The sequence below is a fragment of the Clarias gariepinus genome, chromosome 8 (assembly GCF_024256425.1).
Source record: "Clarias gariepinus isolate MV-2021 ecotype Netherlands chromosome 8, CGAR_prim_01v2, whole genome shotgun sequence".
NCBI lineage: Eukaryota > Metazoa > Chordata > Actinopteri > Siluriformes > Clariidae > Clarias > Clarias gariepinus.
This window is the reverse complement of record NC_071107.1, coordinates 26,820,870-26,848,434: the sequence shown is the minus strand read 5'-3', so window position 1 is coordinate 26,848,434 and position 27,565 is coordinate 26,820,870. Positions and strand designations below refer to the sequence as shown.

General features: G+C 38.6%; 1 protein-coding gene across 3 annotated transcripts in view; it reads left to right on the top strand.

Moving 5' to 3' along the window:
* lyst (lysosomal trafficking regulator) overlaps positions 1-27,565 on the top strand; it is a 227,574-nt gene that overhangs the window by 137,460 nt on the left and 62,549 nt on the right. For all 3 annotated transcript variants that reach the window (XM_053502052.1, XM_053502051.1, XM_053502053.1), the window contains 14 exons: positions 1,892-2,072; positions 4,908-5,077; positions 5,218-5,448; positions 5,852-6,018; positions 6,103-6,255; positions 11,226-11,417; positions 11,927-12,111; positions 13,152-13,361; positions 21,300-21,476; positions 24,589-24,665; positions 24,766-24,954; positions 25,235-25,380; positions 26,057-26,153; positions 26,300-26,361. In XM_053502052.1, coding sequence (XP_053358027.1) covers positions 1,892-2,072; positions 4,908-5,077; positions 5,218-5,448; positions 5,852-6,018; positions 6,103-6,255; positions 11,226-11,417; positions 11,927-12,111; positions 13,152-13,361; positions 21,300-21,476; positions 24,589-24,665; positions 24,766-24,954; positions 25,235-25,380; positions 26,057-26,153; positions 26,300-26,361 — 2,237 coding nt within the window. The remainder of the gene's footprint in view (positions 1-1,891; positions 2,073-4,907; positions 5,078-5,217; positions 5,449-5,851; positions 6,019-6,102; positions 6,256-11,225; positions 11,418-11,926; positions 12,112-13,151; positions 13,362-21,299; positions 21,477-24,588; positions 24,666-24,765; positions 24,955-25,234; positions 25,381-26,056; positions 26,154-26,299; positions 26,362-27,565) is intronic.

The window sequence follows — 27,565 nt, the reverse complement described above, 5'->3', positions numbered from 1 at the left end:
ATAAAAAATGTGTTCAATAATTTTTATTCTTTGTCGGAAGAAAACAGAGGTCGCAAAGCTAGTTTGGTTGCTGTCATGCGCACTTGCTCCGATTCAGAAAGTATTAAAGTATTAAAGATAAGATGGCGCTTCACATCACTCAGTCTGAGTCTGCCCATGCTGTTTTCAACGCTTCGCCGGATCTTATGTGATTTTGGGTCCAATTCCTGATTAAGTGTGTGTTGCTAGAACGCGGTGTTAGCTTTTCCGCTTTATTTTGCCGTTTCTCGCGGCAGCGCAACAGCCTGTTTATTAATGCCCATGCAGTGATGAGAAAGACAAACGAGTCGATGTATGTCCATTCTTTTATTTTCTGCGTTGTCAGGCGATCTTACAAACTTCCGTGTGGATTCCGTACTTAAATCAAACCAAAAACTACTAAAAGAAAACAGGTTTAGGCTCTATATTCCAGCTCATCTTACATTTCATTCATTCCTTTATTTTGAACCTTAAATGTTAAGAGATAATTGTTAAGTGTGTTCGTTGTGACTTTAGACTTATGTTTACATTTTAATTATTTGGGTTCTCCATGGTTATTGACATTTCTGTCTTAATAACTGAGAGGACTATGATCAGAAGAAGGTTAAGTTTAAAATAAAAATGTTTAAATGTAATATATTTTTCTCCTGGTCCTTATTTTAAATAGGTCATATAAATATCAATAATTATCGATATCGACCGATATTAAACACTGATGTTGTGATACAGTTTTCAGCCATATCGCCTTCTCGATACTGTGCGCGCTCGACTCTGCCTGTACGCGCGTGCAACATATATTTTCTGTGCGCGCTCGACTCTGCCTGTACGCTCGCTCAACTTTGTCCAGTGTTACAAAACTGCACTATGCAAAAGCATTTAGAAAACAACAGCCCGTTACTAAAAGCTGCATCTGTGAAGAAAACGGAAAGCAATTCAATTCGCATGTAATGGCAAACAACCATAACAAATGCCTTTGCAGCTAAACTTCCACCATACAATGCAAGAGCCAAGGCAATAACAAGAGACATCGGCGTTTTCACTGCAGCCGATATGAGCCTTTATTCTTAAAAAAGAACATGACCATATCTTAGGCTGTTCTGTATAGGTCATTACCTAGGTCTTAGCTCTTTTTCCATGCTTAAGAAAATTTTGTTCATTGTTTTGCTCTCTGAGTTTTAAGACAGCACTACTTTGATAGTTACACTAATTATGGTTAATTGCAGGTAAAGGTATATTTGTGTTGTTTATAATATTTTTTTTATTTATACTATTATAATATAAATATAATAAAAAAATATATAAAATATAATATATGATTTTATTGTGCAATTAATTGCCTGTCAGTTTGTGGTAAAATATTTTGCAGTGTTTACATGTTATTACTGCACATCATTCATCAAAATAGAAGTTTTATTTCATAACGTTGATTTCAAAATGGACATGCATTTTGTGTTTTTCAGTTAAATAAAATGCTATTTTTTGCTATGTATTTAAATATTGAGGATTTCTTTTAAAAAAATGTGTAAAAGTCTCGTTCTCGTGAACCCAGTCTCGTGTCTCATCTCGTTGGAAAAGCGCCTCGTCACACCCCTACTAAATACCATTGTCATATAGCCAGTTTTAAGGTTAATTAGCACAACTCTTAGAATAAAACTAATAAATTAAATCACCTGTTTTGTGCACAGGGAGAATTAAATGGCATATGTTGCCTTAATACTTTTGGTCCCCCCTGTAAATTTACTACTTCATTTTTAATTATTATTATTATAAATTTTTTTATGTTTTTGCCTCATAAGGGTCAAAGCTTGTCTAAATCATTTATTTCCCTCTTTTGTCTATTTTTGCCTAAATAGGTTCTATGCTTTTTTTTCAGGTCAGGTACAGAAGACTGTGTGATTCTAATCTGCTGTGGGCTTTATGATCTTCTAAAAGATGTCCTGCTGCTGCTACCAGATCTCATGCTGGAGGAAGTGATGGACAAACTTATCCAGCCTGAAGCTCTTGTTGTCTTGGTTAACCACCCATCCCCTCTTATTCAACAAGGGGTCATAAAGGTAAAGTCAAAACAATTTAGCTTAAATCAGTTTTTTACCACAACTTTTTCAGACGCTAATGTCAAAGAAACTTGAGTTTAGTAACTGAGCAAGTAACATAATAATAACTTGTGGTTTTTACTTCTGTAGAAGACCACCATACATATCTTTTTTTTTTTTTTATCAATTTTACAAGGAGACAAACTTCTTATTTCTGTTGTGTACATCAAACATGGCTATGGCTAAATAAAGTATGTTATTTTGTGGTTTAATTACATTTTCAGATTGTCAGTTTCTGAAGCAGTGTCTAAGAAAGCAGGGATATACTAATAATTAAAATAGCCTTCTCTCTGCAATTAATCTGTTTAGCATGCAAATGCCACTGTCATGCATTTTGACTTGCCAAAATTACTTGCGATAATTTTCTAAAAAAGAGCAGGTAGTTTCTTTGTTTTTTTGCACAAAGAACAGGGCTGCTTAATTTTTTTTAAACTAGAAATCTAAATGTAAACTTACTAATTTGCACTTGTTGTAAAGTTTTATGACATCACTGTGGGAAGGTTTGCCTGGAGCAGATACAGTTTACTATACAAACAAAGAGATTGCAGCCAGGATTAGACTAGTATCAATCTGAGCCAAATGTCTTGTAATAAGAGGAAAACTTTTATGTCAGCTATGATTAACAAAATGGGGAAGGCTATTATTTCTGAGATGGATACTGGGAGTCCATGTGAAATTACAAGATCCAGTGTGTGGCCATGCTGATGTGTAGGGTCATTTAGTGATTGGCTCAGGTCAAAGGAGTTTAAAAGACTTTGAAATTCATTTACCAGTTGGCTGGAGGGACAACATACATGAATATTAAAATCTCCACAAATGAGTAAACTGTCATATTTTGGCATTAATTCAGAAAGTAACTCTGAAAACTCAAAGATAAAGTCCTTATTGTATTTAGGTGGACGATAATTAATAACACACAGTACAGCACATGCAAACTGAATTAAAACCAGTTCTAGCTCAAAGTTGCTGTGATTTTTATTTGGGAGTAAACGGCAGCTGAATTTTTGTTTGAAAACAACAGTCAGTCCTTCATCGTGACTGGACACTCGCGGCATACTCAAAAAGGAATAGCCGGGACGGAGGAGCTCGGAGAAGGCGCTGTTATTACCTTGTTTTAGCCAAGTTTCTGTTAGCAAAATAAAATTTCCAATTGCGAGTGGAAATCAGATTTGTTTAAAATGAGAGTCTGCTTTGGGGCTCGACTGAGCGGTCAGAGATTTCCCTGTACACAGCCCCGTGCCTGGATCCTTACTGGCCGGCAAAACAGAAGCAAACACCCGTCATCCAGGATAGCCATTCTGAGCCACCGATAGCTGTACTCCTGAGAGCGACGAAGGTCAAAATTCCCACATTTAGTTAATATTTCATTTAAAGCAAAGCCCAGATTATCCACACAGGAGGCCAGGTAGGCTTTCAGTTTGACGAGGATACCTCCTCTCTTTCCGTGTCTCTTGCGGCTCTTGTTACGACGCAACAGATAAACAGGACGTCATAGTTGGACATATTCAGATGCCAGAAAAATGTCCACTGTTAATACAGTCAGGCAAGTTGTTCATAGTAGCCTGTATCTTTAACAGTGTCGGGTGATCGTATAGCAGCAGAGATGACACATCATAAGAGACAATTAAAATAAAAACACAAATTAATAAAAAACACGACAGAGTAGGACGGCGGACCATACACAGCGGCGCCATCTTGGCAAAGCTCGACCACCATAAACACCCCTCCAAATATTGACCAAAAGTTGTTTTTTTTTTTTTTTTTTTTTTTTCGGTAAGTCAATTAAAAAAGACATAAAAAAGCCACGCACAGACGTATCCAGGACATGGGCTGTAGCTTGTTTCTTGTGTAACCTGTTCCTTTTGTCAAGCCACTCTTGGACCAGAGACAATGTCAAAGTCATCTTACCTGGCCTAAGGGCAAAAAGGACTGGCCTGTTGCGCAGTGGGCCAAAGTCTTCTTTTCAGATTAAAGTAAATTTTACATTTCATTTGGAAATGAAGGTCTCAGAGTCTGGAGGAAGAGAGGAGAGGTACAAAATCCAAGTTGCCTGTTTAAAGTTAAAAATAAATACAATAAACACTTGAAATATATTATCAGTCAGTCTGTGTGTAATGAATATATATAATTTTCACTTTGTTATTCTAATTTATTGAGATGTTCCTGTGTATATGGGTGTATAGTAGGTATAGTATGTTATACTGTAAATGTGAAAGTCCTGGATGTGTTTTAAGCAAGTTATGGGATATTTACTCTTTAATTTGTGAAATAAATTAAAAAAACACTCCAAACACTTGTTTTAACTTTTTAATTGTTCATCTCTGCGGTAGAATGGTAAAGTAAAAAAAAGATTATAATTAATTTTAACACGAGTGTGAAACATGACAAAATAAGGAAAACCTAAAATGGTCTGAAACCATCATGTCTGCACTTTATATAGTATTATAATGTTTTCATGTTTTTTTTTTGTTTTTTTTTGTGAACACATATTGTGTAGAGCATGTTTCGTGTAATGTATAATAAAAAGGCCCGTGTCACAGCACACTGCAATGGTTATGCTTAGATAGTTACGCTTGGAAAGTTACTTGGACAAATTGTTCAAGTGCTCTTTAAAAGCTGATGAATGCTAAGCAACTTTTAATTATTTGCATTGAATTAGCATTATATATATTATCATATATATTTCCTAGTATTGGTATTTACTAATGTTTAAATGTATTGAACGTGACAACAGTAGGGTTTTAAACATGCATACTTTGGCAAAAATTATTTGCTCTCTTCCCAATACACATACAGCTGCTGGATGCATATTTTAGCCGAGCCCAAAAGGAACAGAAAGAGAAGTTCTTAAGGAACCATGGCTTCTCTCTTCTGGCCAACCAGCTGTATCTTCACCAGGGTACTCAGGGCGTATTGGAGTGTTTTCTGGGGATGTTGTTTGGCCGGACTATAAGCTTAGATGAAGAGTGAGTGTCCTATACTAAACTAATTCTTTGATTGATCATTTAAAATATTTTTGGAGATATAACTCTTGTTATGCCACTGAAACCAAGAAAAGCTTGGTTTAACAGATCTATTTATTTATTTTTGTTCTTTCTTGACTTAGCCTTGACGTAGAGGACATGGAAAATGTTTCTCCATTCAGAAAGAGATCTGTGGTACCCATACTGGGGCTTCTGGAAAACTCCTTGTATGAAAACTCACTGGTCCACAATGCCTTGTGTGTGCTGCTGCAGCTGCTGAATGCTTGCCCTAAACTGGCTGATATACTTTTGGACCATGGCCTCCTCTATGTGCTCATCAACACCCTGTCCACTCTCAACGGTCTAGAGATTGGGTAATGATAAATACATTTGCATTGTAGAATTTGCAATGAGGGTCCATATTATGGAGTAAGAAAGTACCCAGCCAATTCTTGTGAAAACTACATTAAGAAAGTAATTAAACAATTTTGAAAGTGAAATACTCCACTGAACCATACATTTTATTCATAAGTGATGTTTATTTTCCACACAGGATACTTTATTCTACATTGATATCATATACTTATTAAAAAAACATGATTAATGTAGAATGATATCTGATATTATTTGAGTATCTAATTTTCTCTGACACGTATGTGGTATTTGGTTATGATGTGATATGAGAGAGCATTAATGCAGTCAGGTTAAATGTAATGTATTTTTTACATTTTATGAAAATACTGCATTTTAGTGTTATGTTTGCATTCCTTTTTTTAGAATTTCACAAAACGACTACAGACTTCTTGTCTGTGACATACAGCAGTTACTGGTGGCAGTGACGATCCATGCCTGCAGCTCTTCTGGCTCCCAGTACTTTCGTATCATTGAGGATCTTATCACCTTGCTGGGTTTTATGCAGGGCAGCAAAGTATATCGCACTCAGGGTAAAAAACACATATTAAGGACGTAAACAAACATAATATTACCAGCAAATTATCTATTAAAGCTATTTTTTGTCTACCAATTAGAAATGGCTAGGGCCTTGCAGTTCCGTGTCCTCCTATCAGCTATTGACTTCATTAAGACAACAGCCAATCAAGACCCTCGGAAGTTGAGCACCTCTGTCCACTCTTCTGCTTCTTTTCAGCACACTGCTCAACAGAAGCGCAAAAGCATTGCAGGTGAGAACTGGCCATGTAAGCACAGTTAAGTCTTGGTGTGTTAATGTAAAATAGAATGGTTTGGTATCTGCATTATATTGTTCTCTATACTAAGGTTTTAAGAATTTAAGGTGTATGATCCATATTACATTTTACAGCATATAAGTTTCCCAGTTATCAGTGAATTAAATTTTTCAGCTCCTGACAAGTTTGAACTAAGCTTGGTCTGACCTGTTCACTATTTTCATTATCTTCACTATTATTGTATTTATTTGGGCTGAGTTCATTAATAAAGTTGAAATTGTAACTGTAACACAATTATCTAAATAAGGATGTCTACCTAAATAAGCATTATAGAGCTAAAATAAAAATTAATTTGGATAAACATGTGCCCTTAAGGGTAAGTGTTGAAATTTAGTACTGTATGACCCCATGATTAAATACTTGAACTGCTGTTGTGCTTTTTAACTTTACCTGCCCCCAAGGTTCTTTAGGCCTGAAAAATTCAATAAGTCCCTGTATACCATGGAAGTACTGCTCTTATGGCCAGATACCCTCTGCATTCAGATTCCTGTCCGTGGATATCTCGGCTGAATCCTCCTCCTATTTTTTCCCCTCTGAAACAGGTAGCCTTTTGGCCAATTTTGTACCCTAATAGATAACACCATCTTCCCTCACATACTGTAACTGGCTCTGTCTGCTTTGGACCGAAGGTCCTTTTCCACTAATGCCATGGTTATTCCAGAGGAGGTTCCATGCTTTTCCACTGCAAAAGAATAATTTTAAACCATGCACTTAGTGGGGCAGCACTATGACTCGAAAAAGTATCCAGATATAATTTAATCAATGAGAGCGGACAATTTCTGTTTATAGTAGCTAATTCAAGCAATAATGATAACAATGTGGATGAGGTGATTGGTACATCAAAGTAAACTTTTTTGCAAATAAGAAGCAATTTGGTGAATACTGGAGTAATGAGAAATAGTGGTGTGGTTTAGGATCTTTTCGACACAGTGTTAAGTAGGAGAAACATCTGATTTGTGATTAAATAGTTGGTTTTATATAAGGGCTGTAGCTAACTTGTGATAAATATTGATAAATCACAGTAATCTGGTGCTACCATTTAATTGATTTTGGTTAACTAAAGACACATGGCCACTTGATGTTTCGGTGTCATGAAGCAAGAAACCACATTTAAGTGCGGAGTTGGGGCATTTTTACATTAGGGACCCCGGATAGTTTCCGAGAACCCCAAATTCTGGTTCATTTCGATCAGTGAGAACACAAGCAATCCGGGTTCCAGAAGAGGAATTAGGTATGTAATCATACCTGTTAACGGAAGTGGACTGCTGTTTAGAATGAGATATCACAAGTTGTCTGTCTCTTCCAAAAATCAATGTGTGCAGGTAGCATGCACCAATCTCATCTTCCGATCTACACAGCCATAGCTGATAAAGTAGGAAGGCACATGAGAACATTGCTCTTGACATTTTTTTCAAAAATATTAATAATATTATAAAGATTGACTTCCTTTTTCTCTTATTCTGTTTGTGTTAAAAGGCGGCTCGCAAACTAACTACGTGCATACATTGAAGAGTGTGCCTGGCGACGGTAATAGTAATGTGAATGCTGGCCAATGAGGTAGTGGGGAGTATTGATCGGTCATCTTCCTCTTTATAATACCCCATACAGAATCAGGTCAGGATATGTGGTTGGCCAAACAAGCCCAGTATTATTGTGGATTAGCAAACGTTTAGTGGTAATTTAGCACAGTGGGCAGGTGCCCAGTCCTGCCGGAAAAGGAATTGGGCATCTCCCTGGTGCTTTTCCCTTCTATATGATTCCTCATAATGACTACAGACTTCTTGCCTGCGACATACAGTATATCGCATTCAGGGTAAAAAACACTTATCAAGCACTTAAACAATCATAATAATACAAGCAAATTATCAATTTAAGCTACTACTGGTCTACCAATTAGAAATGGCTAGGGCCTTGCAGTTCCATGTCCTCCTATCAGCCATTGACTTCATTAAGACATCAGTCAATCAATACCCTCAGAAGTTGAGCACCTCTGTCCAAGCTCCTGCCTCTTTTTTACTTTTATCTGAAAATAGCACTTTGGACCACTGAGCAGCAGTCCAGTTCTATTTTTCCTTAGCCCAGTTAAAATGTTTATGATGATTTGTCTGGTACAAGAGTGACTTGTTTTCCCATTTCGATTTTTCCATTATTAATTCCTGAAGACTGTGCATCATGGCTTCTGATGCACTGACACCAGACTCACTTAGCTCATTGTGAATTTGTCCCAAGTTCTTTGATGCTGAATTGACAATTGGTGTTTTTTAACAATTTTCTTAAGGCTGCAGTCATACCTGTTGGTTGTGCTTCTTTTTCTATCCTACTTTTCATGAATATGCTTTAATACAGCACCTTTTGTGGCTAACCCTTGATAATCTAGATAATCAATATATATACTGTGTATATACACAGTAAATATACTCACACAAAGTGGAAACTTGGATTGTGGAGCACCTTGTGGTCATAACTGAGCCAATGGTTTTTCTCTCTTTCGCTGTGGGATTGTGGGTACTTGTCTCCCATGCCCGGTCTCCCATGCTACATTATGCATCAGTTGTATATTCAACATTTGTGCGTGCGTGTACTATTTACTATAACTTGTTATAACAAGTGAGGTTCCTTTTTCAAGACATTTTTTGACAATTGCAGAGATCCTGTTAGTGTGTGTGTTTGTGCCACTCAGATAGCTGCATCTCTGCTAGCAGTTTCTTTAATTATGGCTACGGCATACTGAGAAAACCTTGATGTTATCCAAGCAGTAATGAAACACTAGGATTGAAGAGCATTAGTATAGCAGAAAGAGAGAGAGAGAGAGAATGTATTGAGGTCTAAAATTTAAAATTACAAATGTCCAACTTTTAGAAACATGGACTAGTCTTTATAAAGGCAATCACATCTTTTCAGTGGAAAGGGAGTATTGTTGACTGCATGATTGCTTTTCCTTTGCCCAGTACATGAAAATTGCTGGTGCCTAAATGTGTGATCACAATTTATTTTACTCTGCTGCATGTTTTACTAAACTGCAGTAAAAAGGCCTTAATCGCTTCCATGCCCTTCTGTATGGCTTTCATGTTATCGTTCTAAGAAAGACAGGAAACAATTATGCTGCATTTATAGTAATTTGCAAGTGCTAAGTGACTGCTGGTGCTGTTCTACCATAGTTGTCTTTTGTACCAAAGATTCTTGCAATAGATGGAAGTTGCAGTATAGCCAAAACAGCAGACCATAGCATGTAGCAACAACATATCCAGTAAAATGTGATGAGTAGCATCGGCAACAAATTAATTTATATTTTTAAACTAATAACGGCTAATATTAGTATTAGTGTATGATACCTTCTTAAAATACATTTTTTTTAAGTCAGGAGTAATAGAAACAGTGGGTACGGGAAGTATTCAGACCCCCTTAATTTTTTACTCTGTTATATTGCAGCCATTTGGTAAAATCATTTAAGTTTATTTTTTCTCCTTATTAATGTACACACCCCATATTGACAGAAAAACTCTAAACAAAAAAGAATTGTTGACATTTTTGCAGATTTATTAAAAAAGAAAAACTGAAATAGCACATGGGCCTAAGTATTCAGACCCTTTGCTCAGTATTTAGTAGAAGCACCTTTTTGATCTAATATAGCCATGAGTCTTTTTGAGAAAAATGCAACAAGTTTTTTACACCTGGATTTGGGGATCTTGCCATTCCTTCTTGCAGATCCTCTCTAGTTCCATCAGGTTGAATGGTAAATGTTGGACAGCCATTTTTAGGTCTCTCAATTGGGTTAAAGTCAGGCTGGGCCATTCAAGAACAGTCACAGAGTTGTTGTGAAGCCACTTCTTTGTTATTTTAGCTGTGTGCTTAGGGTCATTGTCTTGTTGGAAGGTAAACCTTCGGCCCAGTCTGAGGTGCTAAGAAGGTTTTCATCCAGGATATCACTGTACCTGGCCGCATTCATGTTTCCCACGATTTTAACCAGTCGTCCTGTCCCTGCAGCTAAAAATACCCCCACAGCATGATGCTGCCACCAACATGCTTTACTGTTGGGACTGTATTGGATAGGTGATGAGCAGTTCCTGGTTTTCTCCACACATACCGCTTAGAATTAGGGCCAAAAAGTTCTATTGGTCTCATCAGACCAGAAAATCTTATTTTTTTATCATCTTGTAGCCCTTCAAGTGTTTTTTAATGTTTCTTGTACCAACTTCCGTCAGGCCACTTTACCATAAAGCCGCAACTGGTGGAGGGCTGCAGTGATGGTTGACTTTCTACAACTGTCTCCCATCTCCCGACTACATCTCTTAAGCTCAGCCACAGTGATCTTTGGGTTCTTCTTCACCTCTCTCACCAAGGCTATTTTCCCCCGATAGCTCAGTTCGGCCTGGCGACCAGCTCTAGGAAGGTTTCTGGTTGTCCCAAACGTCTTCCATTTAAGGATTATGGAGGCCACTGTGCTCTTAGGAACCTTAGGTGCAGCAGAATTTTTTTTGTAATCGTGGCCAGATCTGTGCCTTGCCACAATTCTGTATTTGAGCTCTTCAGGCAGTTCCTTTGACCTCATGATTCGCATTTGCTCTGTCAATATGGGGTGCTCTGTGTACATTAATGAGGGAAAAAAAATTACTTTAAATACAATACCGCTATAAACTATAAATTTATAAACAAAATGGCACAGCCATTTTAATTTAATATTAATCTGTAAACAGAAAAAAACTAACCCGAGATTATGAGTTGAAATGTCAAGGAGCAGGGGAGTTTTGATGATTTTTGTATGTAGGGATTTACAAGTAACAACTTTGCTTTAAGCACACCCAAATATACAGAAAGTAGATTTTTCCAGATAGTTTGTAGATTGTCTAGTCTCTTCCAGCATTTATTAGATTAATGATGTATTATTTGTGTGTGTATGTGTGTGTTAGGCAAGCAAAACTTGTCTTTAGTACAGTCGGATTCATTGCTGATGCGGATGCGTTCTGTGGCCACTGATGAGCTTACCCAAATGATGCAACGGCGAATGAGCCAAGAGAACCCCATCAGAGCCAGTGAGAGCGAGTTTATTCAGAGGCTGCAGAGACTTGTAGTGCTGGCTGTCAACAGAATTATATACTATGGTAAACCTCCAGATAAAAATCTGACTTGTATTTTTATATTTTCTTACCCTTATAACGCATGTGAAGCAATTTTTTGTATTAACATTTTTTTCTAAGAATTATATGGGCATGGGATAACATCCTAAAGATATTAATCTAATACATCTGATTGGGTCCTCTTAGATATGGTTATTAAATCATGGCTAATTCTCAAATCAAATAATTTAATCAATTATGTTTACTGATCCTTATTGACAGTTCAAACTATTGTTTGTATAGTTTTAAAATACAGACCTTAAAATACAGAACATTTTTATTAAAAAATATTACTATTGTTTATATAAAATTTAATAATAGCATTTTAATTAGATGCTCTAACTTATTGGTTTATGCATAGATGGCTATAACCAATGAACCCTAAACTGCTGAAAGTTCATAGGTGGAGTTCAATTCAGCTACTTTTATGTGACAAAATATTATATAACTAATTAACTAGCTTTTTTGTTTAAATCTTTAAATCTACTCAACAGGAAACAGCAAGGATTGCCTTGACCTACTTAACTTTGAAGAGTCTCCTGATCACCCAACGAGCACAAACTTACTCGCTGAGCAAATATCAGGAGAGAATAGCATAATACATCCTGCTCCTTTTCATATGAGATGTTTCCAAACAGATCTTCTTAAGCTCATGATGGAGGGCCTAAAAATCGGACTGGTTAGTGCACATGCCACACTGATGCATATCATATATTTGTTCAATACTTTACACTATACTTTCACTGTCACTTATATTTGAACATTTATGCAATCTTCAATTTAGTCAATCATGTGCCGCATCATGAGCACAATGCAAAAAAATCATACAGATAGAGGTCAGTAACCTCAGCTAATGTTTACATGGAATGGAATTTGGGACCAGACACTGTTTCATAAACTAATTTCCTGGAATGCCGTATAGAAACAGTCTGTAGAATTTACTCATAATGGTTAAAAAAAAAAAAAGTCTCTAGGTGAAAATGCATAATTGAGAGCTCAGGGGAGAATAGTAAGACTGGTTCTTGTCAAGGAAAATTATAGTAACTCAAACAATCAGCCTTTACCATCATGGTGAGCAGAAAAGCATCTCAGCATACACAAAACAATAACTCTTAAAATAGATGGGCTACAACAGCAGATTACCACATTAGGTTCCACTAATGTCAGCCATGAACGCATTGAAACATTCATTAAAATTGTATAGTTGAACATGGAAGAAAAATCTAGGGTTTTTTTTTTTTTTTTTGCTGTCTAATTTTAAGCTGTCCAATTTTAATGAGTCTCTGTTTATAATTGCCTAAGATTCTTTCAAAATCAAGGATTATTAGGCGTACTCAGTATTTTTACACATGGTGCAGACTGTGGTAGTATTTTGCTTCATTTCATCATGTTGTAAAAAAAAAAAAAAGTGAGTAAAACTCTTACTATCTCATTCTCTATACCATCTGCCCTGTAGGGGTATGCAAGGTCTGAAGCATATGTAAGTGAAAGAGTTTAATATAAATATTTTTCACCTCCAGTTCTGTCATCAGTTGCAAAATAACTGGATGTACAGGGAGTAAGAGTAGTCAGTTTTGATTACTGGCTTAATGCATATCTAGTGTTAACATTACCCTGATGCTCTAATGCAAAAGCCTTCTGGCTGATTACATACAGTTTACAGTATATTCTGGGCCAACACAGTGCCCTCACTGACTTGACTGTTTTTCCTTCCCTTAGGGCAGTACTGGACACAGCGGGACACTACGAGAGCAGTGGTGTCACATCCTCTGGTCCTGCAAAGATACATTCCGGATTCAGATCGGACGGCTGCTGGTGCACATGCTTGGCCCTGCACTTCCTCTAGAGGAAAGAAAGAAAGCCCTAGAGTTTGTCCATGAGCAAAATCACCCTGACATTCTCAGAGAAAGCCTCAGCCCTGGACTTGAGGTGACTTGTTACATCAAAAGAACTTTAATTTTTTTTTTTATTGTAATTCATGTTTTTTTTATCTATTATTATTATTATTATTGATGTTGTTGTTGTTGATTTTTCAACTCAAAAATACTAAACATCGCTTGGATGACAGCTTTGCACCCTCTTTTCTCAGTCAGCCTCATGAGCTACTCACCTGAAACGGTTTCCCAACAATCTTGAACAAGTTCCCAGAGGTGTTAAGTACTTGTTGGCTGCTTTTTCTTCACACTCTGGTCCCACTCATGTCAAACCATCCGAATTGGATTTAGATCATTAGTCGATTCCTTGTGTTTCTTGTTTTAAGCAAGTCTCTTCTGCTTGTTGTTCGTTGTTTTTGTTGCAACTCGACTATAACGGCCTGACTCTTAATTTTCTCTGAACTGGGAATGTTGAAATAGGTGTGCTGCTTGAACTCAGAGAAACATTAATGCGCACTGTAATCTAAAGGGGCTGTAAACCAGTGGTTTCTACGGATGCTCATTTTAATAAAGTAAAAATAATCCAATAATTCTCTGCTGCAGAGGTAGCCCTTTGCTGGGACAATCCTGATGAGAGACGTTTCATCATGGCGTTTAATGGTTTTGGTGGCTGCACATGGGGATAAATTCAAGGGTTTTGAGATTTTTTCGATTTTACTCATCTTTATTTCTTAAAGTAATGATGGACTGTCTTTTTCTTAATTGAGTGTTTTTTTTATAGTATGGATTTGTACAATAGGTGTAGTAATAGGCTGTTGACTCTTTGCCCAACCTTCTCCACAAGATAACTGATGGTCTAAAGTAGAAGGCAGGAAATATAAGGATAAAAATCACTACTCACCATGGCAAGATATTATCACAATAAATTGGTGCCAATTTGATTAAAAGATTCTATAAGTATCATGAGTTTATAAATATTACAATTTATTATTGTTAATCATTTTTAATCGTGATTTTGTTACAATTTAAAACCTTTTATATTTAATGAGTCATTAATCATAGCCCATTTCTTCTAACATTTTTTCTTACTTAAAAATTCAGGATTATAAAAAAAAAACATGCAATTTTGCCACCTAATCAGTGGTGCGTGAATTGCCATGCAAAAAAAATTGTGATTCATAACCAAATCGATTTTTCCACCATCTCTAAACAAATGTCACACCAGTAAATTGAAAAACCGTTTAATGTGAATCTGATGCCAGAATACCATGAGTGTGCCAAGATGTCATTAACTACTTGTCAGCTACTTTGCACAATCTAAAACACTTTTTTGTTTATTACTTAATTCGATAAGTGTTCTTTCAAATCACACACACACACACACACACACACACACACACACACACACACAGCCAAGTGTTGCTGAAATAATTTTCTGAAATAGTGTTTTGAAAAATTTTCTTAGATTAATCTTGGATCTCAAGTCCAAATGTCTTCAATGAATACCAAAACCAAAGAGAAACATGCCATGCTACTCCAATACTTTCACAAGGGGACTATTTATTTTCTTGTAATAAGTATATATTAAAATAATAGACATGTTTGAATTTGGAGTAATAAATAACTCAGTTCAGGTTCTGTTTTATGGTGACATCTCAGTTACACTGTTGCTAACAAAAGTAAATAAAAAATATAGTGATAAGTGTGCAGAGAACCAACAAGAATTCAGTAAGACTCTTCGAAACGTTAAAAAGGAAAAGTGATCAGTAACAAAGGTAAAATAAATAGAAAGTACAAAAGGCATAATGTGTGGTAGAACATGTGTAAAGTTGCATAGTAAAAGAGGCGAGTTGCTCAGTCTGTCCATTGTGATTCGGTAGGCTTTTCTGCCGCCAGGAGAGACTCAGTCAAACATACACACACGTTGTCTGTCAGAAAGGTTTCTGTTTATTAACAGCAAAAGATGGGGTTTTTATATGTTTGATCAAATGCCTGTGCCATCGACATGTTACTGCAAACAACATGAACCATTGTAAATGTCCTGGTGAGATTTTGAAGAATCAAAGGAGAGGAAGATAGAGAGGTGTCCGTCCAAAAACGGATCACAAGATGTTGGCTCGAGTTAGGGAGAGAGGGGGAAGGAGACGGAGGTAGATAGAGAGAGGGAGATATAGAGACATAAAGAGAGAATGGGAAGGTGAACATGGAAGCGTTTAAGAGCAGATGCAAAAGGAGATAGAAAGATATCAGCAGGGAAGATTTAACACGTTAATATCAGATCTATGAGGAAGAGAGCAAGAGGGTACAACTCCTTTGTATATAAAATAATTCTAACAACATGTCTGTCACAAGCCAGCGAGACTCAGTAAGCTCTTCACAAAAATCCATTCTGGATTTTCTTCCCTGCACGCTCTGCTTTCAATCACGGCACACCTGTATGGGATCAGGTAATCATCCCTTAGCTTTATAAGCACGCCAAAGACATCAGTCAGCACTGCAGTGCCTCGCTCGAGTGCCCCGTACTACTTGTGATATTTTGTCTTGTGTAATCTTGCTGTTGCCAACCCCTGTTTTTGTTCTTTGGATTTTTCTCTCGTCTTCGCCCCTGGTTATCTCGCCTGTTTTCGGACTGATCTGTGTGTATGACCCTGACTGTGTTTGGATACTGGCTTTGGACCTTCATCTCCAGATTTGTATGTTCTCGCGGCTGGATCTCAGTTTATCGACACCCACCTGGCTAACCACGCTGATTTCTCCCCAACGCTCCTCAGCTGCCATCGCGCCTTTCACACCTTCGCGGTAAAGAAGCTCACGCCACTTGCCGGCCTTTCACAGCTCAACAAAAGTAAACCGGAAGCCTTAGTTCTTCCTTCATTTCGCGCTGCGAACTAGCACCATAAAAAGAAACAGACTCAACAGTTTCCAAAGATATTTTTGTGTGCTCTACTTCCAGGTTCGCGGAGTATTTCCCGACGTCATCGCCCGCCCCCTCATTGTGTCACGGTATTCCCCTGCTCTTTCCTAGGTCACACACAAACACCAGCTCTCGTGCACACACACCAGCTGTCACACAAGAAGACACACACACATTCAAACGAACACGCACACACACACACACACACACACACACACACACACACACACACACACACACACACACACACACACACTCTGCTCCTCCAGTCCCTGTTTATTTAACTCTGCTGCATTCAATAAAACCAGTCTAAGTTTATCTGTCTTCTGCTATTGGTTCTTTCCTCCTTCCACGCACGTCTGACAGTACACTGCGGCCATATCAGACTTAGCAGATGCTTACCATACCAGGCCAAGCCTCTGTACCAAGTTTCAGCCCCAGGCTAGCAGCCGATCGGAGGCCGAACTTCGCCAAACAGTTGCCCAACAGGGAGCTCTCATTAATTCTCAGCAGCAGAGCCTCCTGCAGATATCCCAAACGCTAAGGACACAGGACCACTGCTACACTACAGTCAAGGACGGCTACAAGGCACAATCTCGTCCAGTGTTTGGTAAATCCGACCATGCCGCCATCTTTCTCATGACAAAATACAAACAAAGGCTGAAACAGGAAGTTCCGGTTTAGAGGGAGGTCGGGCGCTGGACGGACCAATCGGTGGCCGCGTTACAGAACGCACTCGATAACGAAGACTGGGACATGTTCAGAAACAGCTCCGATGATGACGTCAGCGTGTTTACGGAAGTGGTTGTGGGATTCATTGGGAAACTAGCGGATGATATTGTGGAAAAAAAAATTATTAGAACGTTTCCCAACCAAAAGCCGTGAGCGGATAAAACCATCCGCGAGATCTTGCAACGCTGCCTACAACACGGGACTTGCATCGGGGGACATGGACCTGTACAAAGCTGCGTCATATAACGTCCAGGAAAGCGGTGAAAGAGGCGAAGCAGCACTATGGGAGGAAACTAGAGTCACAGCTCCAACAGAGTGACTCTAGAAGCCTGTGGCGGGGACAAAGAACAATAACGGACTATAAAACACCAACAACCGGTATGACGAACGCGGACGTGTCTCTGGCAGACGAGCTGAACACTTTCTATGCTCGCTTCGAGGCTGCAGCTAAAGACGCTAGCAATGCTAATGCTAGCAGCGCTAACGGCTGCAGACAGGAAGACACTGCCAGCACCGGAAACGCGTACATCATCACCGAGCACGACATGAGGATACCCTTCAAGAGAGTGAACACCAGGAAAGCAGCAGGACCAGACGGCATCTCGGGTCGTATTCTCAGAGCCTGCGCAGACCAGCTAGCACCTGTGTTCACTGAGATATTCAACATCTCTTTCTCAGTCGGTGATCCCCAAGTACTTCAAGGAGTCCATCATTGTTCCTATCCCGAAGAAACCTTATCCTGCTTCTCTCAATGACTATCGCCCTGTAGCCCTCACCTCAGTAGTGATAAAGTGCTTTGAGCGGCTGGTCAAGGACTTCATCATTTCATCTCTACCAGACACACTTAACCCACTACAGTTCGCTTACCGTCCAAATCGTTCTACTGATGATGCCATCTCTCATCTCCTCCACACATCACTTACTCACTTGGACACTAAAAGGGGGAATTATGTTAAAATGCTCATCATCGACTACAGCTCAGCATTCAATACCATAATTCTCTTTACACTCACCACCAAGCTGGAGCACCTGGGACTCAACCCATCTCTGTGCCAGTGGATCTTTAATTTTCTAACTGGCAGCACCAAGCTCTCAATCTGACTTGCACTCAATCTATAGCAAGCCTTGCTGGACCAGGACGAGGAAGATTGTGAAGGACCTCAGCCACCCCAGCAATGGACTGTTCTCTCTGTTGAGGTCAGGAAAGCGACTCCGCTCCCTGAAGACCAACACAGAGAGACTGAGGAGCAGCTTCTTCCCGCAGGCGATACAGTCTCTTAATCAGTACACCACACAGTACTGATCCATTTTGCACATCCACACACATGGTTTTTGCATTCACTCTGGACATTCTGGACATTCACTTACACTAGTGACCACTGCACAACACATTTGTGGACATTAGGTAAATTACCCAATTACCCTATCACAAGACACTTTAAATATGTCACTTTCAAGCATATTTGCACACCCCCTGGACGTTCTGTTACCCGGATGCACAAGTCACTTTAAACACTTTAAATATGTGGCATTTCTGTTTATATTCAATTTATATTCAACTTAATTCCCACAAGAGTCCATAAACTCTATATCTTTGTATTGTATAACTGTTTCTTATTTTTTATATTTTTCATACATGTTTCTTATATTGTATATTTTGTCCTGTAGTACAGCTGTCTCTCATTTTTCTATCTTTTTCATACATTTTTCTTATATTTTGTACTGTATAGTGTTATTTTATTTTGAATTTTATATTTTATTTTATTCTTTCTTAGTCAAATTTACCTTCTGTTTTCCTTTTTATATTTATTTTCTATTCATTGTCTCTATTTTAAGGCCACAGGCAGTTGTCCAAGCATTTCACTGCATATCGTACTGTGTAGGACTGTGTATGTGACAAATAATATTTGAATTAGAATGGAAGACCGACTTCAACACTCTATCTGGCCATTACAAGTGTTTGGGCATTCGGCCAACGCCCCAGCTGTGTTCCAAGCTCTGGTGGATGATGTGCTCAGAGATTTTATCAACGTCTTTATCTTTTTTATACTTGGATGACATCCTCATCTTCTCGCGCTCCTTAAACGAACATAAAAGCACGTTCGCCAGGTACTTCAGAGGCTCCTCGAAAATCAGCACTTTGTTAAGGCTGAGAAGTGCGAGTTCCACAGCAGCACGGTCTCCTTCCTGAGCTCCATTGTCGCACGTCTAAAATTCAGATGGACTTCGTCAAGCTGAAAGCTTTCACAGACTGGCCTGTCCCAACAATATGTAAAGAGCTTCAGCGCTTCCTGGGTTTTGCCAATTTCTACAGACGGTTCATTTGCAACTACAGCTTGGTGGCCGCCCTACTCATCTCCCTGACCTCATCTTGAACCTTGTTCGTCTGGTTAGAACAAGCTGCTAGGGCCTTTCTAGACCTAAAGAGGCGTTTCACCTTGGCCCCTTTCCTTCTCCAGCCAGACCCTTTCTTTCATTTTGTGGTCGAAGTAGACGCCTTAGATTCAGGAGTTGGGGAAGTCTTGTCCCAAAGGTCACCCAAAAATAATAAACTGCACCCATTGAGGCTTTGGCTTGAGGGTACCAAAATCCCTTTCCTGGTCTGAACGGATCACAACAATCTTTAGATGGCCAAACCCTTAAACTTTCGGCAAGCAGGGTGATCCCTGTTTTTCTCGCGATTCAATTTCTCCCTGTCTTATTGCCCGGGATCCAAGAACATTAAACCAGATGCTCGCTCTCGTCAGTTCTCACCAGCACATGATCCAGTACCCGACGCCACTATCCTACCACCTCAATGCCTTGTTGGGGCGGCGCTATTAGATGTCGAGTCACGGTCCATCAGAGACCTGGCCCACCCGAGGCGCCACCAGGAAAGCTTTTTGTCCCTAAGGCAGAATGGCCCTCTGTGCTGCAATGGGGACATCGTTCCAGACTGGCCTGTCACCCGGCACAGCACCTACGTTAGCCCTGGTCCAGCAGCCTTTTTGGTGGCCCACCATGAGGGAAGACACAAACTGCTGAACCCTTAATCGTGCATGTTTTCCAGCTGCATGGACTTCCAACGGATATCACATCGGACTGGGGTCCCGAATTTACTGCCCAATTTTGGTCCACCTTCTGCAAGTTGATCAGAGGTACCTCCAGTTTATTCTCAGGTTACCACTCTCAGACAAACGACCAGGCGGAGAGGACCAATCAGGACCTCAGGACGGCCATCTGGTGCATGACCTCTAAGGATACCTGTTCCTCGAGCAGGATGCTACCATGGATTGAGTATGCTCACAATTCCTTGCCTACATCTGCCACTGGTCTCTCTCCCTTCCACTGCTGACTTGGATACCAGCCTTCTCTGTTTCGCCTCTTAGAAGGTAAAGGTCTCGGTTCCCTCCAACCAAGTTTTCATTCGTTTTAGCAAAAAGACATGGCTGAATGCGAGGTCTAGGATCCGCTGAGCCGTTTTGGCCTACAAACTACAAGCCGACTGGCGCCGCTCCAGGGCACCGCCATACCACATGGGCCAAAGAGTTGTGTTATCTTACTACGTTCCCCCCCAAGACAACCTCCAGCAAGCTGTCTCCCAGGTTCATTGGCCCGTTTACCATCACTAAAATCATCAACCCCTGTACCGTGAGACAACTTCTGCCATCCACCATGCGCCGAATAATTCCCTCCTTCCATGTTTTCCAAATAAAACCTTTGGTCTCATGCCCTGTGAATCATACGTCTGTGACAATGTAGTATAATATCAGTTTTATTTACAGTATTGCTGTAAGACATTTTATGTCCCACGGTATTTCAGGAAATTAAGTGTGCATGTAGCTTTTAAAGCTGAAAGCAATTATGCCAATATTGGTTTTGCTGTTTTTTAATAAACATAGATAGTGCTCAGGATTTGTAGTATTTTTCAGCACTAAATATGCAATATGATGAACAGAGTTGTAGTTAATTTTAACCGACTACGGCGGAAACCTGTGCCAAGTTGTGCTGATCCGCTGTGGCGACCCCTCAATGGGGGAGCAGTTGAAAGAACAGCAGCAGCCCAAACATAACTGATCAAAAAAAAAATTGTAAATGGGTCAATAGGCAAAGAAATCACACATACACATAAATTAACACTGCAGTATTGATTGCCTCATCATTACCGTATTTTATAAAAGTAATGTTTATTTTACCTGACACATCTTAAAACCAATGAACAGTTTGAAGTATTAAGCCTTCCCATTAACACACACCAAAAAGGCTTCCATATAAGCACTTTTTCTTTTTTAAACATCATTGCCATATGCTGTACGGATGCTGCTTGAGATTTAAGGGTTTTAACTTGATTTTATTTTTTTTTAATAGCACGGACCCAAACTGGCTCTCTACCTGTACGAGATGCTTCATGACCACAGAGAGAGTCTTACTAAGGAAGAACAGGCAGCTGCCAGTACCTTCATGACATCACTGAAGCTGTGTGGCCATCGGTGCATTCCACCAACTGCACCACCCAAACCAGACCTACTCAAGGCCATCAAAGAGGTAGGCTAGCCCCATTACTCCATAAATGTAGGGTTGTGTTCTGGAGAATTTGCCCAGGTTTGAAGATAGAAAACCAAAACTGCTCAAAATTAATAATAAATTTAATTAACTGGGTAATCCAAATCCATAAAAGAGGTCACTCTTGAGAGCTGTTGATTCTAATTTATGTTATACTCTCCAACTGTCTATGCCAGTGGTTCTTAAAGTGTGGGCGCCCCACTAGTGGGGAATACAGACATGACAGGTGGGGCGCAATGAACAGGAGGGAATTAGTGGAAAATAATAGGAAAGTACCTATTCTAATTCATGCTTCTCTTTATTGACAATAAAGATCGGACACTCAAAACTAAACAATCACTCGCTAGAAATGGATCATTAATAGAAGTAAATTAAAATAACATCAGAGAAAAAGTGGAACCATACAGTGCAACAATAACTGTTTAATGTCGGCATGTTAATTGCAGAGGAACAATATATAAGGAAACATTCGGTATTATATGTAATTTCATTTATTCCAATGTGTATGCTGATGTTTCTGTATTTTTGTTAAAAATTTATTCTGGCAGTACTAGTCTGGCATTTATAGCTTACAGTGTGGCAACAAAGTTGCTTTTTGATCCTTCAGGCGCTGAACAGAAGGGAAAATCAATATCGTTCTACGCTTTTTGTTGGTGTGCGGCTTTTTGCCATGGTCCCTAAATCATTTGTTGTGCCGTAGAGAATAATGGTGTTTATGCTTTTAAACATGTATAATTTAAGGCGGATGGAGCTTAAAGACAATGTAGAGAGGAAATATATGTGGGTATCTTATTTGCGGGTTTATTTACGCAGCTGTTGAATTCGGAGATGCGAATATCAAACTAACTTTACCGCGGACACAAACAGCTGTTATGCGCTAAAATCCCCCCCTGCCACGGAATGCCCACCTACATAATCTCTATCAGTTATTATATTAGGACATGCATTCAAAGGTTTATTATTATCAAATATATTATTACTATTATAATGAACCCTAGGCACGTGACACTCGTCGAGACGATTAATACAAATCCCCCAAAATGATTATTTTATGGCACATTTATTTTGCAGGGGTTTGTCAGTGTACAAATAACAAATTATTTATTACAAATTACACTAAATAAATATTGTTTGTGGTGAAAAATTACAGGAAACGATTAAGAATAAGCAATATAAAAATATACATGCATTTTAGACCATAACACAGTAGCGTACTGTATGTAGTGAGCATAATAACATCAATGGATACATTTGTTACATGGACCACAAAAAGCAGGCGATTCAGCACTATCAGCCTAATCAACCAAAAATCCAGCCGAAAGGAAAACATGAAGCCAATGTTGCTCTTGGATTCATGGTGGGGATGGTGGGGGCAGAGGAGACACCTCTGTGTGTTTTGTGTCTTAAACCGCTGGCAGCAGACAGCATGAGACAAAGTAGGAAGACACTTATCGACAACACACCCCAATCACGTTAATAAGCCACTCGACTTCTTTAAAAGAAAGCTCTAGATAAGTGACAAACTAAGCCTGTTATAACAATTGCATGTGTATTTTATCTGTTTTGAACTTGGTGTTATTTGATCTTATTGGTTTAGAAATAGATTTTTCAATAAATAGTACACTTGGCCCTTTCCGTTATCATTTTGTTGTCAAGTGAGGTTTGAAAATTCGCCCACCCCCTTCACTAGGACTACCAGAGAGGGGCCATTTGGCCCTATCCCCCTAGCTCTACCAGAGCATGGCACATACCTCCATTGTATGCATACAGTGGCTTTTGGTATTTTTCTAGACATTTACTTTTTCTAAATTGTGTACCTAGTATTGTTGTTCTGTAGTATTAATTGTAATGTGAGCTACCACTGTCTGGCCTTTTAATGAGGCCCTTAACCTTCAACTGCTCAGATGTATAATGAGATAAAATATAAGTAACTCTTTGGATAAGGGAGTCTGTCTAGTCTGTTCTCAAAAACATTACTGGTCTGTAATCAAAAGCAGTTTCACTCTCCTGTAAGGGGTGAATTGTGGACAGGGCTTGATAGTATGTCCTTAAACATATTTAGCTAAAAGCATATTCTGCAACAGCTAGAGCCACAAATCCAGATAGGAAGCGCATCCTAGATCTAGCACATGTTCTTATTTAGCAAGAATTTACCAGTTTTTTCAGTTTTTACATTTTTTCTAAATGCATGGAAACTACACCTAAACAATCATAGCATAACATAACTTACTGTTTTTCTCTGTACCATAGTAAGTAAATCAAATATCAAATAACTCATATCCAAGTGATAATTAGTCCTCCGTATAAGTAAAAAGCGATATTATCATACCATCAGTGTCCCTGAGATGGCCAGCAGTGCTGCTGTGGCAGTGTTTTATACACCTAACTTATACTGTCACCTCATAGTTACCTAGAGGTAGAGACTGTGAGGTGGCGATTCTTTGTAACAGATGGTGCTTGTACATTGAGTCTGTACTTTTGCCCAACTAGTGACTGTGAGGTATGGTAAACTGTGATGTCATACTCTGATCGTGTCACTGTTCCTTGTCGAATTACAGCTGTATTTGGGTTAACTCCTTCCCACCCAAAGACAAACAAACAAACAAGTAAATAAATCCTTTCTAACAGGTTTTGACTAAAGATGGAACTGCTAGTTATTAATCTAGTAAGCTAGTGTAAGAATATATTTAATAATGATAACGTCAAAGTACTTAAGTAAGTCGCCCTGGATAAGAGCATCTGTCAAATGCCTAATTCTCTAAAGGTGCCTATACTTCTGACTTCAACTGTAGTGCATGGCGAGTGTGGTAGGAAGACCTGTAGGTTCAGCTGTTTCAAAAATGCCTCTGTACATATACAGACTGTGTTAAGTAGGTGTTTTATGGATTTTCTGGGTGGCCAATTAAGATGATTAATAATAAGATTATTATTGATGTTATCTGTCTAATATTCAAACTTTATTGATTGATTTCTAGGTGTTTCTTACATTTTTAAGCGTTTTAATTAAAGCTATTTCACTTCCCCAAACCTTATACAAATCTTGTATAATAACATTTTTTATTTGTGATTTCAAAACTTTTTTTTTTCTTGACAGGAACAACTAAAATATGATTCAGAGGCAAGAACAAGCAAATGTGCATGGGAGAAAAAACTGGCCAGTGCTCAAAAGATGTAAGTTAAATTTAAAATTTAAAATTTTTAAATTTTAGCCAGTTTTCCCCTTCTTTGCATTTGTTTCACTACATATGTTAACTCAATATTTTCCTTGCAGTCTAATGCAGAGAATGGATGGTAAGTCAAAGGACATCTCCAAGATTGCAGCAGACATCACTCAAAACATGTCTCTTAGACAAGGCATCGAAAGAAAGAAGGTCATTCAGCACATCCGAAGCCTTTATAAGACTGACCTGAGTTCCAGCCGTTATTGGAGAGAGCTGGTGCAGCAACTCTCGCATGACCGGTCAGGACCTTTTTTTTTTTCTCCTGTTTTTTCTTTAATTATTAGTTTAGTTTATCCATTTTGCTTCAGTTCACCTCGTCGACCAAGTCAACTCAATTTATTTCATTTTATAATCAGCTATTAATTGATATTTTATAGTTCATTATTAATTGATAGTTATGTGTCTCTAATCTATGTTATGCATAGCCAATAGTGCTAGATATTAGTGCTCAATAGAACACCAGTGCTGCTTTAAAACTGTGTGTGCGTGCGTGCATATGGGCATGCGTGTGTCTGTTAGGGCGGTGTGGTATGACCAGTCATCATACCCGACATCGTGGCAGCTGGATCCCACTGAGGGGCCTAACAGGGAGCGCAGACGTCTGCAGAGATGCTACCTTACAATTCCTAATAAATACCTTCTAAAGGATCGCTGCAAACCAGAAGGTACACAGCATTATTATACTGTACAAACCTTTTGACATAATTATAAAGGTTGCAGTGCTAGTCTGGAGAACTCTTGTGCTCATCATATTTTGTAAGGTGCACAATTAATCTCAATGCCCGTAGAGAGAGAGGTGATACCATGAAGCAAAAGCAGGGATCACTGCTTTAGTCAAAATATTTACTGAATTCTAAATTTAACAAATTTCACATCTGGTATCTTATTTGCACACATTGTCTTTATATTCACTTAGCTATTTGGCAAACAAAGCAGTAGTAAATATGCTAAATGTAAGTTTAGACAGTAAGATAAGACCTGCTAGTCGTGGAAGGATTTTATACTTAAAAAATATACTTCAATTATTGGAGCCAATGTAGAGAATATCTTGGTCAACTTTTAATTTCTAACTAAATAACTTTTTCAAGTCCTTGTCCTGGGAAGTTCCATCTATTCAAAGTGGCAGTACCATTGACTTGTTTGGTTTAACGCAATAAGCATATCAGTAACTAAACCTATTTTATAGAGGCAAAGTAAGCTGGTAAATTAATAGTATAGCCACAGATTAATTGACAAGACAGCACAGACTTGTTTTTAGGTGAAGATAATACTTTCAGGAATACATTATATGTTAGCTGGCATTATGACTTACAAAAATATTACCTCTTGTTACCTAAATAGACCCAATCAAGGCCCCACTTGCCTTCCTCTTTGAAGAGAAGACTCACTCATCTTATTCTTCCACTGTAAAGGATAAAGCCACCAGTGAGCCTATCAGGTGCTGCTACCTTAACACTCATTTTTAAATGTCCTTTTTACATCATGTATCTGTCATTAGTATCTGTGTTACTAAAAGCAATGCATTCTGCTCTCATGTCACAAGAAGTAAAGTATTAAAATATGTTGTTTTTTCCATGCTTTTAGGTTTACAAGGAAGTGTATGAATGTAGCGCCCTCAAGAGAAACTGCAGGAGAATTGTTGCTTGGTAAGCTAAAGTGCTTTACCAACTATAAATTTGCCATTTAGGACATATATTTTATGCATGACACAAGTAATTTTTTTTAACAATTGTTTACACATGGAGTATTTCACTTTTACAGTGGAACCTTGGATTACGAGAATAATTCATTCTGGAAGAAGGCTCGTATTCCAAAACACTCGTAAACCAAATTAAATTTTTCCCATAAGACATAATGGAAACTCAAATTTATTCCACATCCCGAAAAAATAATACATAAAAATAATTAACACAAAATATAAAGTAAAAAAAACCCAAATTAACCTGCACTTTACCTTTAAAAAAAAAAAGAAGGTAAAAATAAATCTCGACAGATAAGTGTTTGTTTCCGTGTGTGTTTTAGTCTGTTATTATGTGCGCACGTAATTGGACACCGTGCTGGTTCACAAACACACACGCGCTAAAGGCACGCAAGAGAGAGTGAGTGTGTGAACCGGCTCAGTGTCACATTATGTGTGCGCACACTTATAACAACAGGCTGGGGAAGAAAATGGATTTTCAACCTTCCAATAAAAAAAGTAAAAATAAATCCCGACAGATAAGTGTTTCCGTTTATGCGCGCAGGCGGTGTGTGTGTGTGTGTGTTTGGGCCTGTCGTTATGTGTGTGTGCGCGCGTAGTTTTAGAAATTAAAGGGTAAAAATTTTAGAAGGTTTGGAATTTAGAAGGTTGAAAAGAAATTTTTTCCTCTCAGCTAAAGGCAAAAGAGATAGTGTGTGAACCGACATAGTGTCAAATTACGCGTGCGCACAGGCTGAGGGGAAAAAATGGATTTTTAACCTTCTAATGAGACTTTCCTTTGCTTTACACACGCGCATACACGTGTGTTATAAGAAACAGCACACACGCGCTGTAAACACACAATAAAATATGTTTTACACACACACACATGGTCACAATGTGGAAGAAAACAGTACACGCATTTACGGATGTTGATTTTTCCAATAAAAGATGCGCACTAAGACCCAGCAGGGGAGACGATTACCAGCAATTTTGCAGCGCAAGAGAGAGAAAAAAACGTTGGCTTAATTTTTAGATTAATTGTGATCACATGACGCTCGGCGTCAAAACAAGAAGCGCATGATACTCGGTGCTCGTAAAACAAGACTTGCTTTCCGAAATGTGTTAAAAATCTTTGCTCATCTTGCAGGACACTCGCAAACCGCGTTACT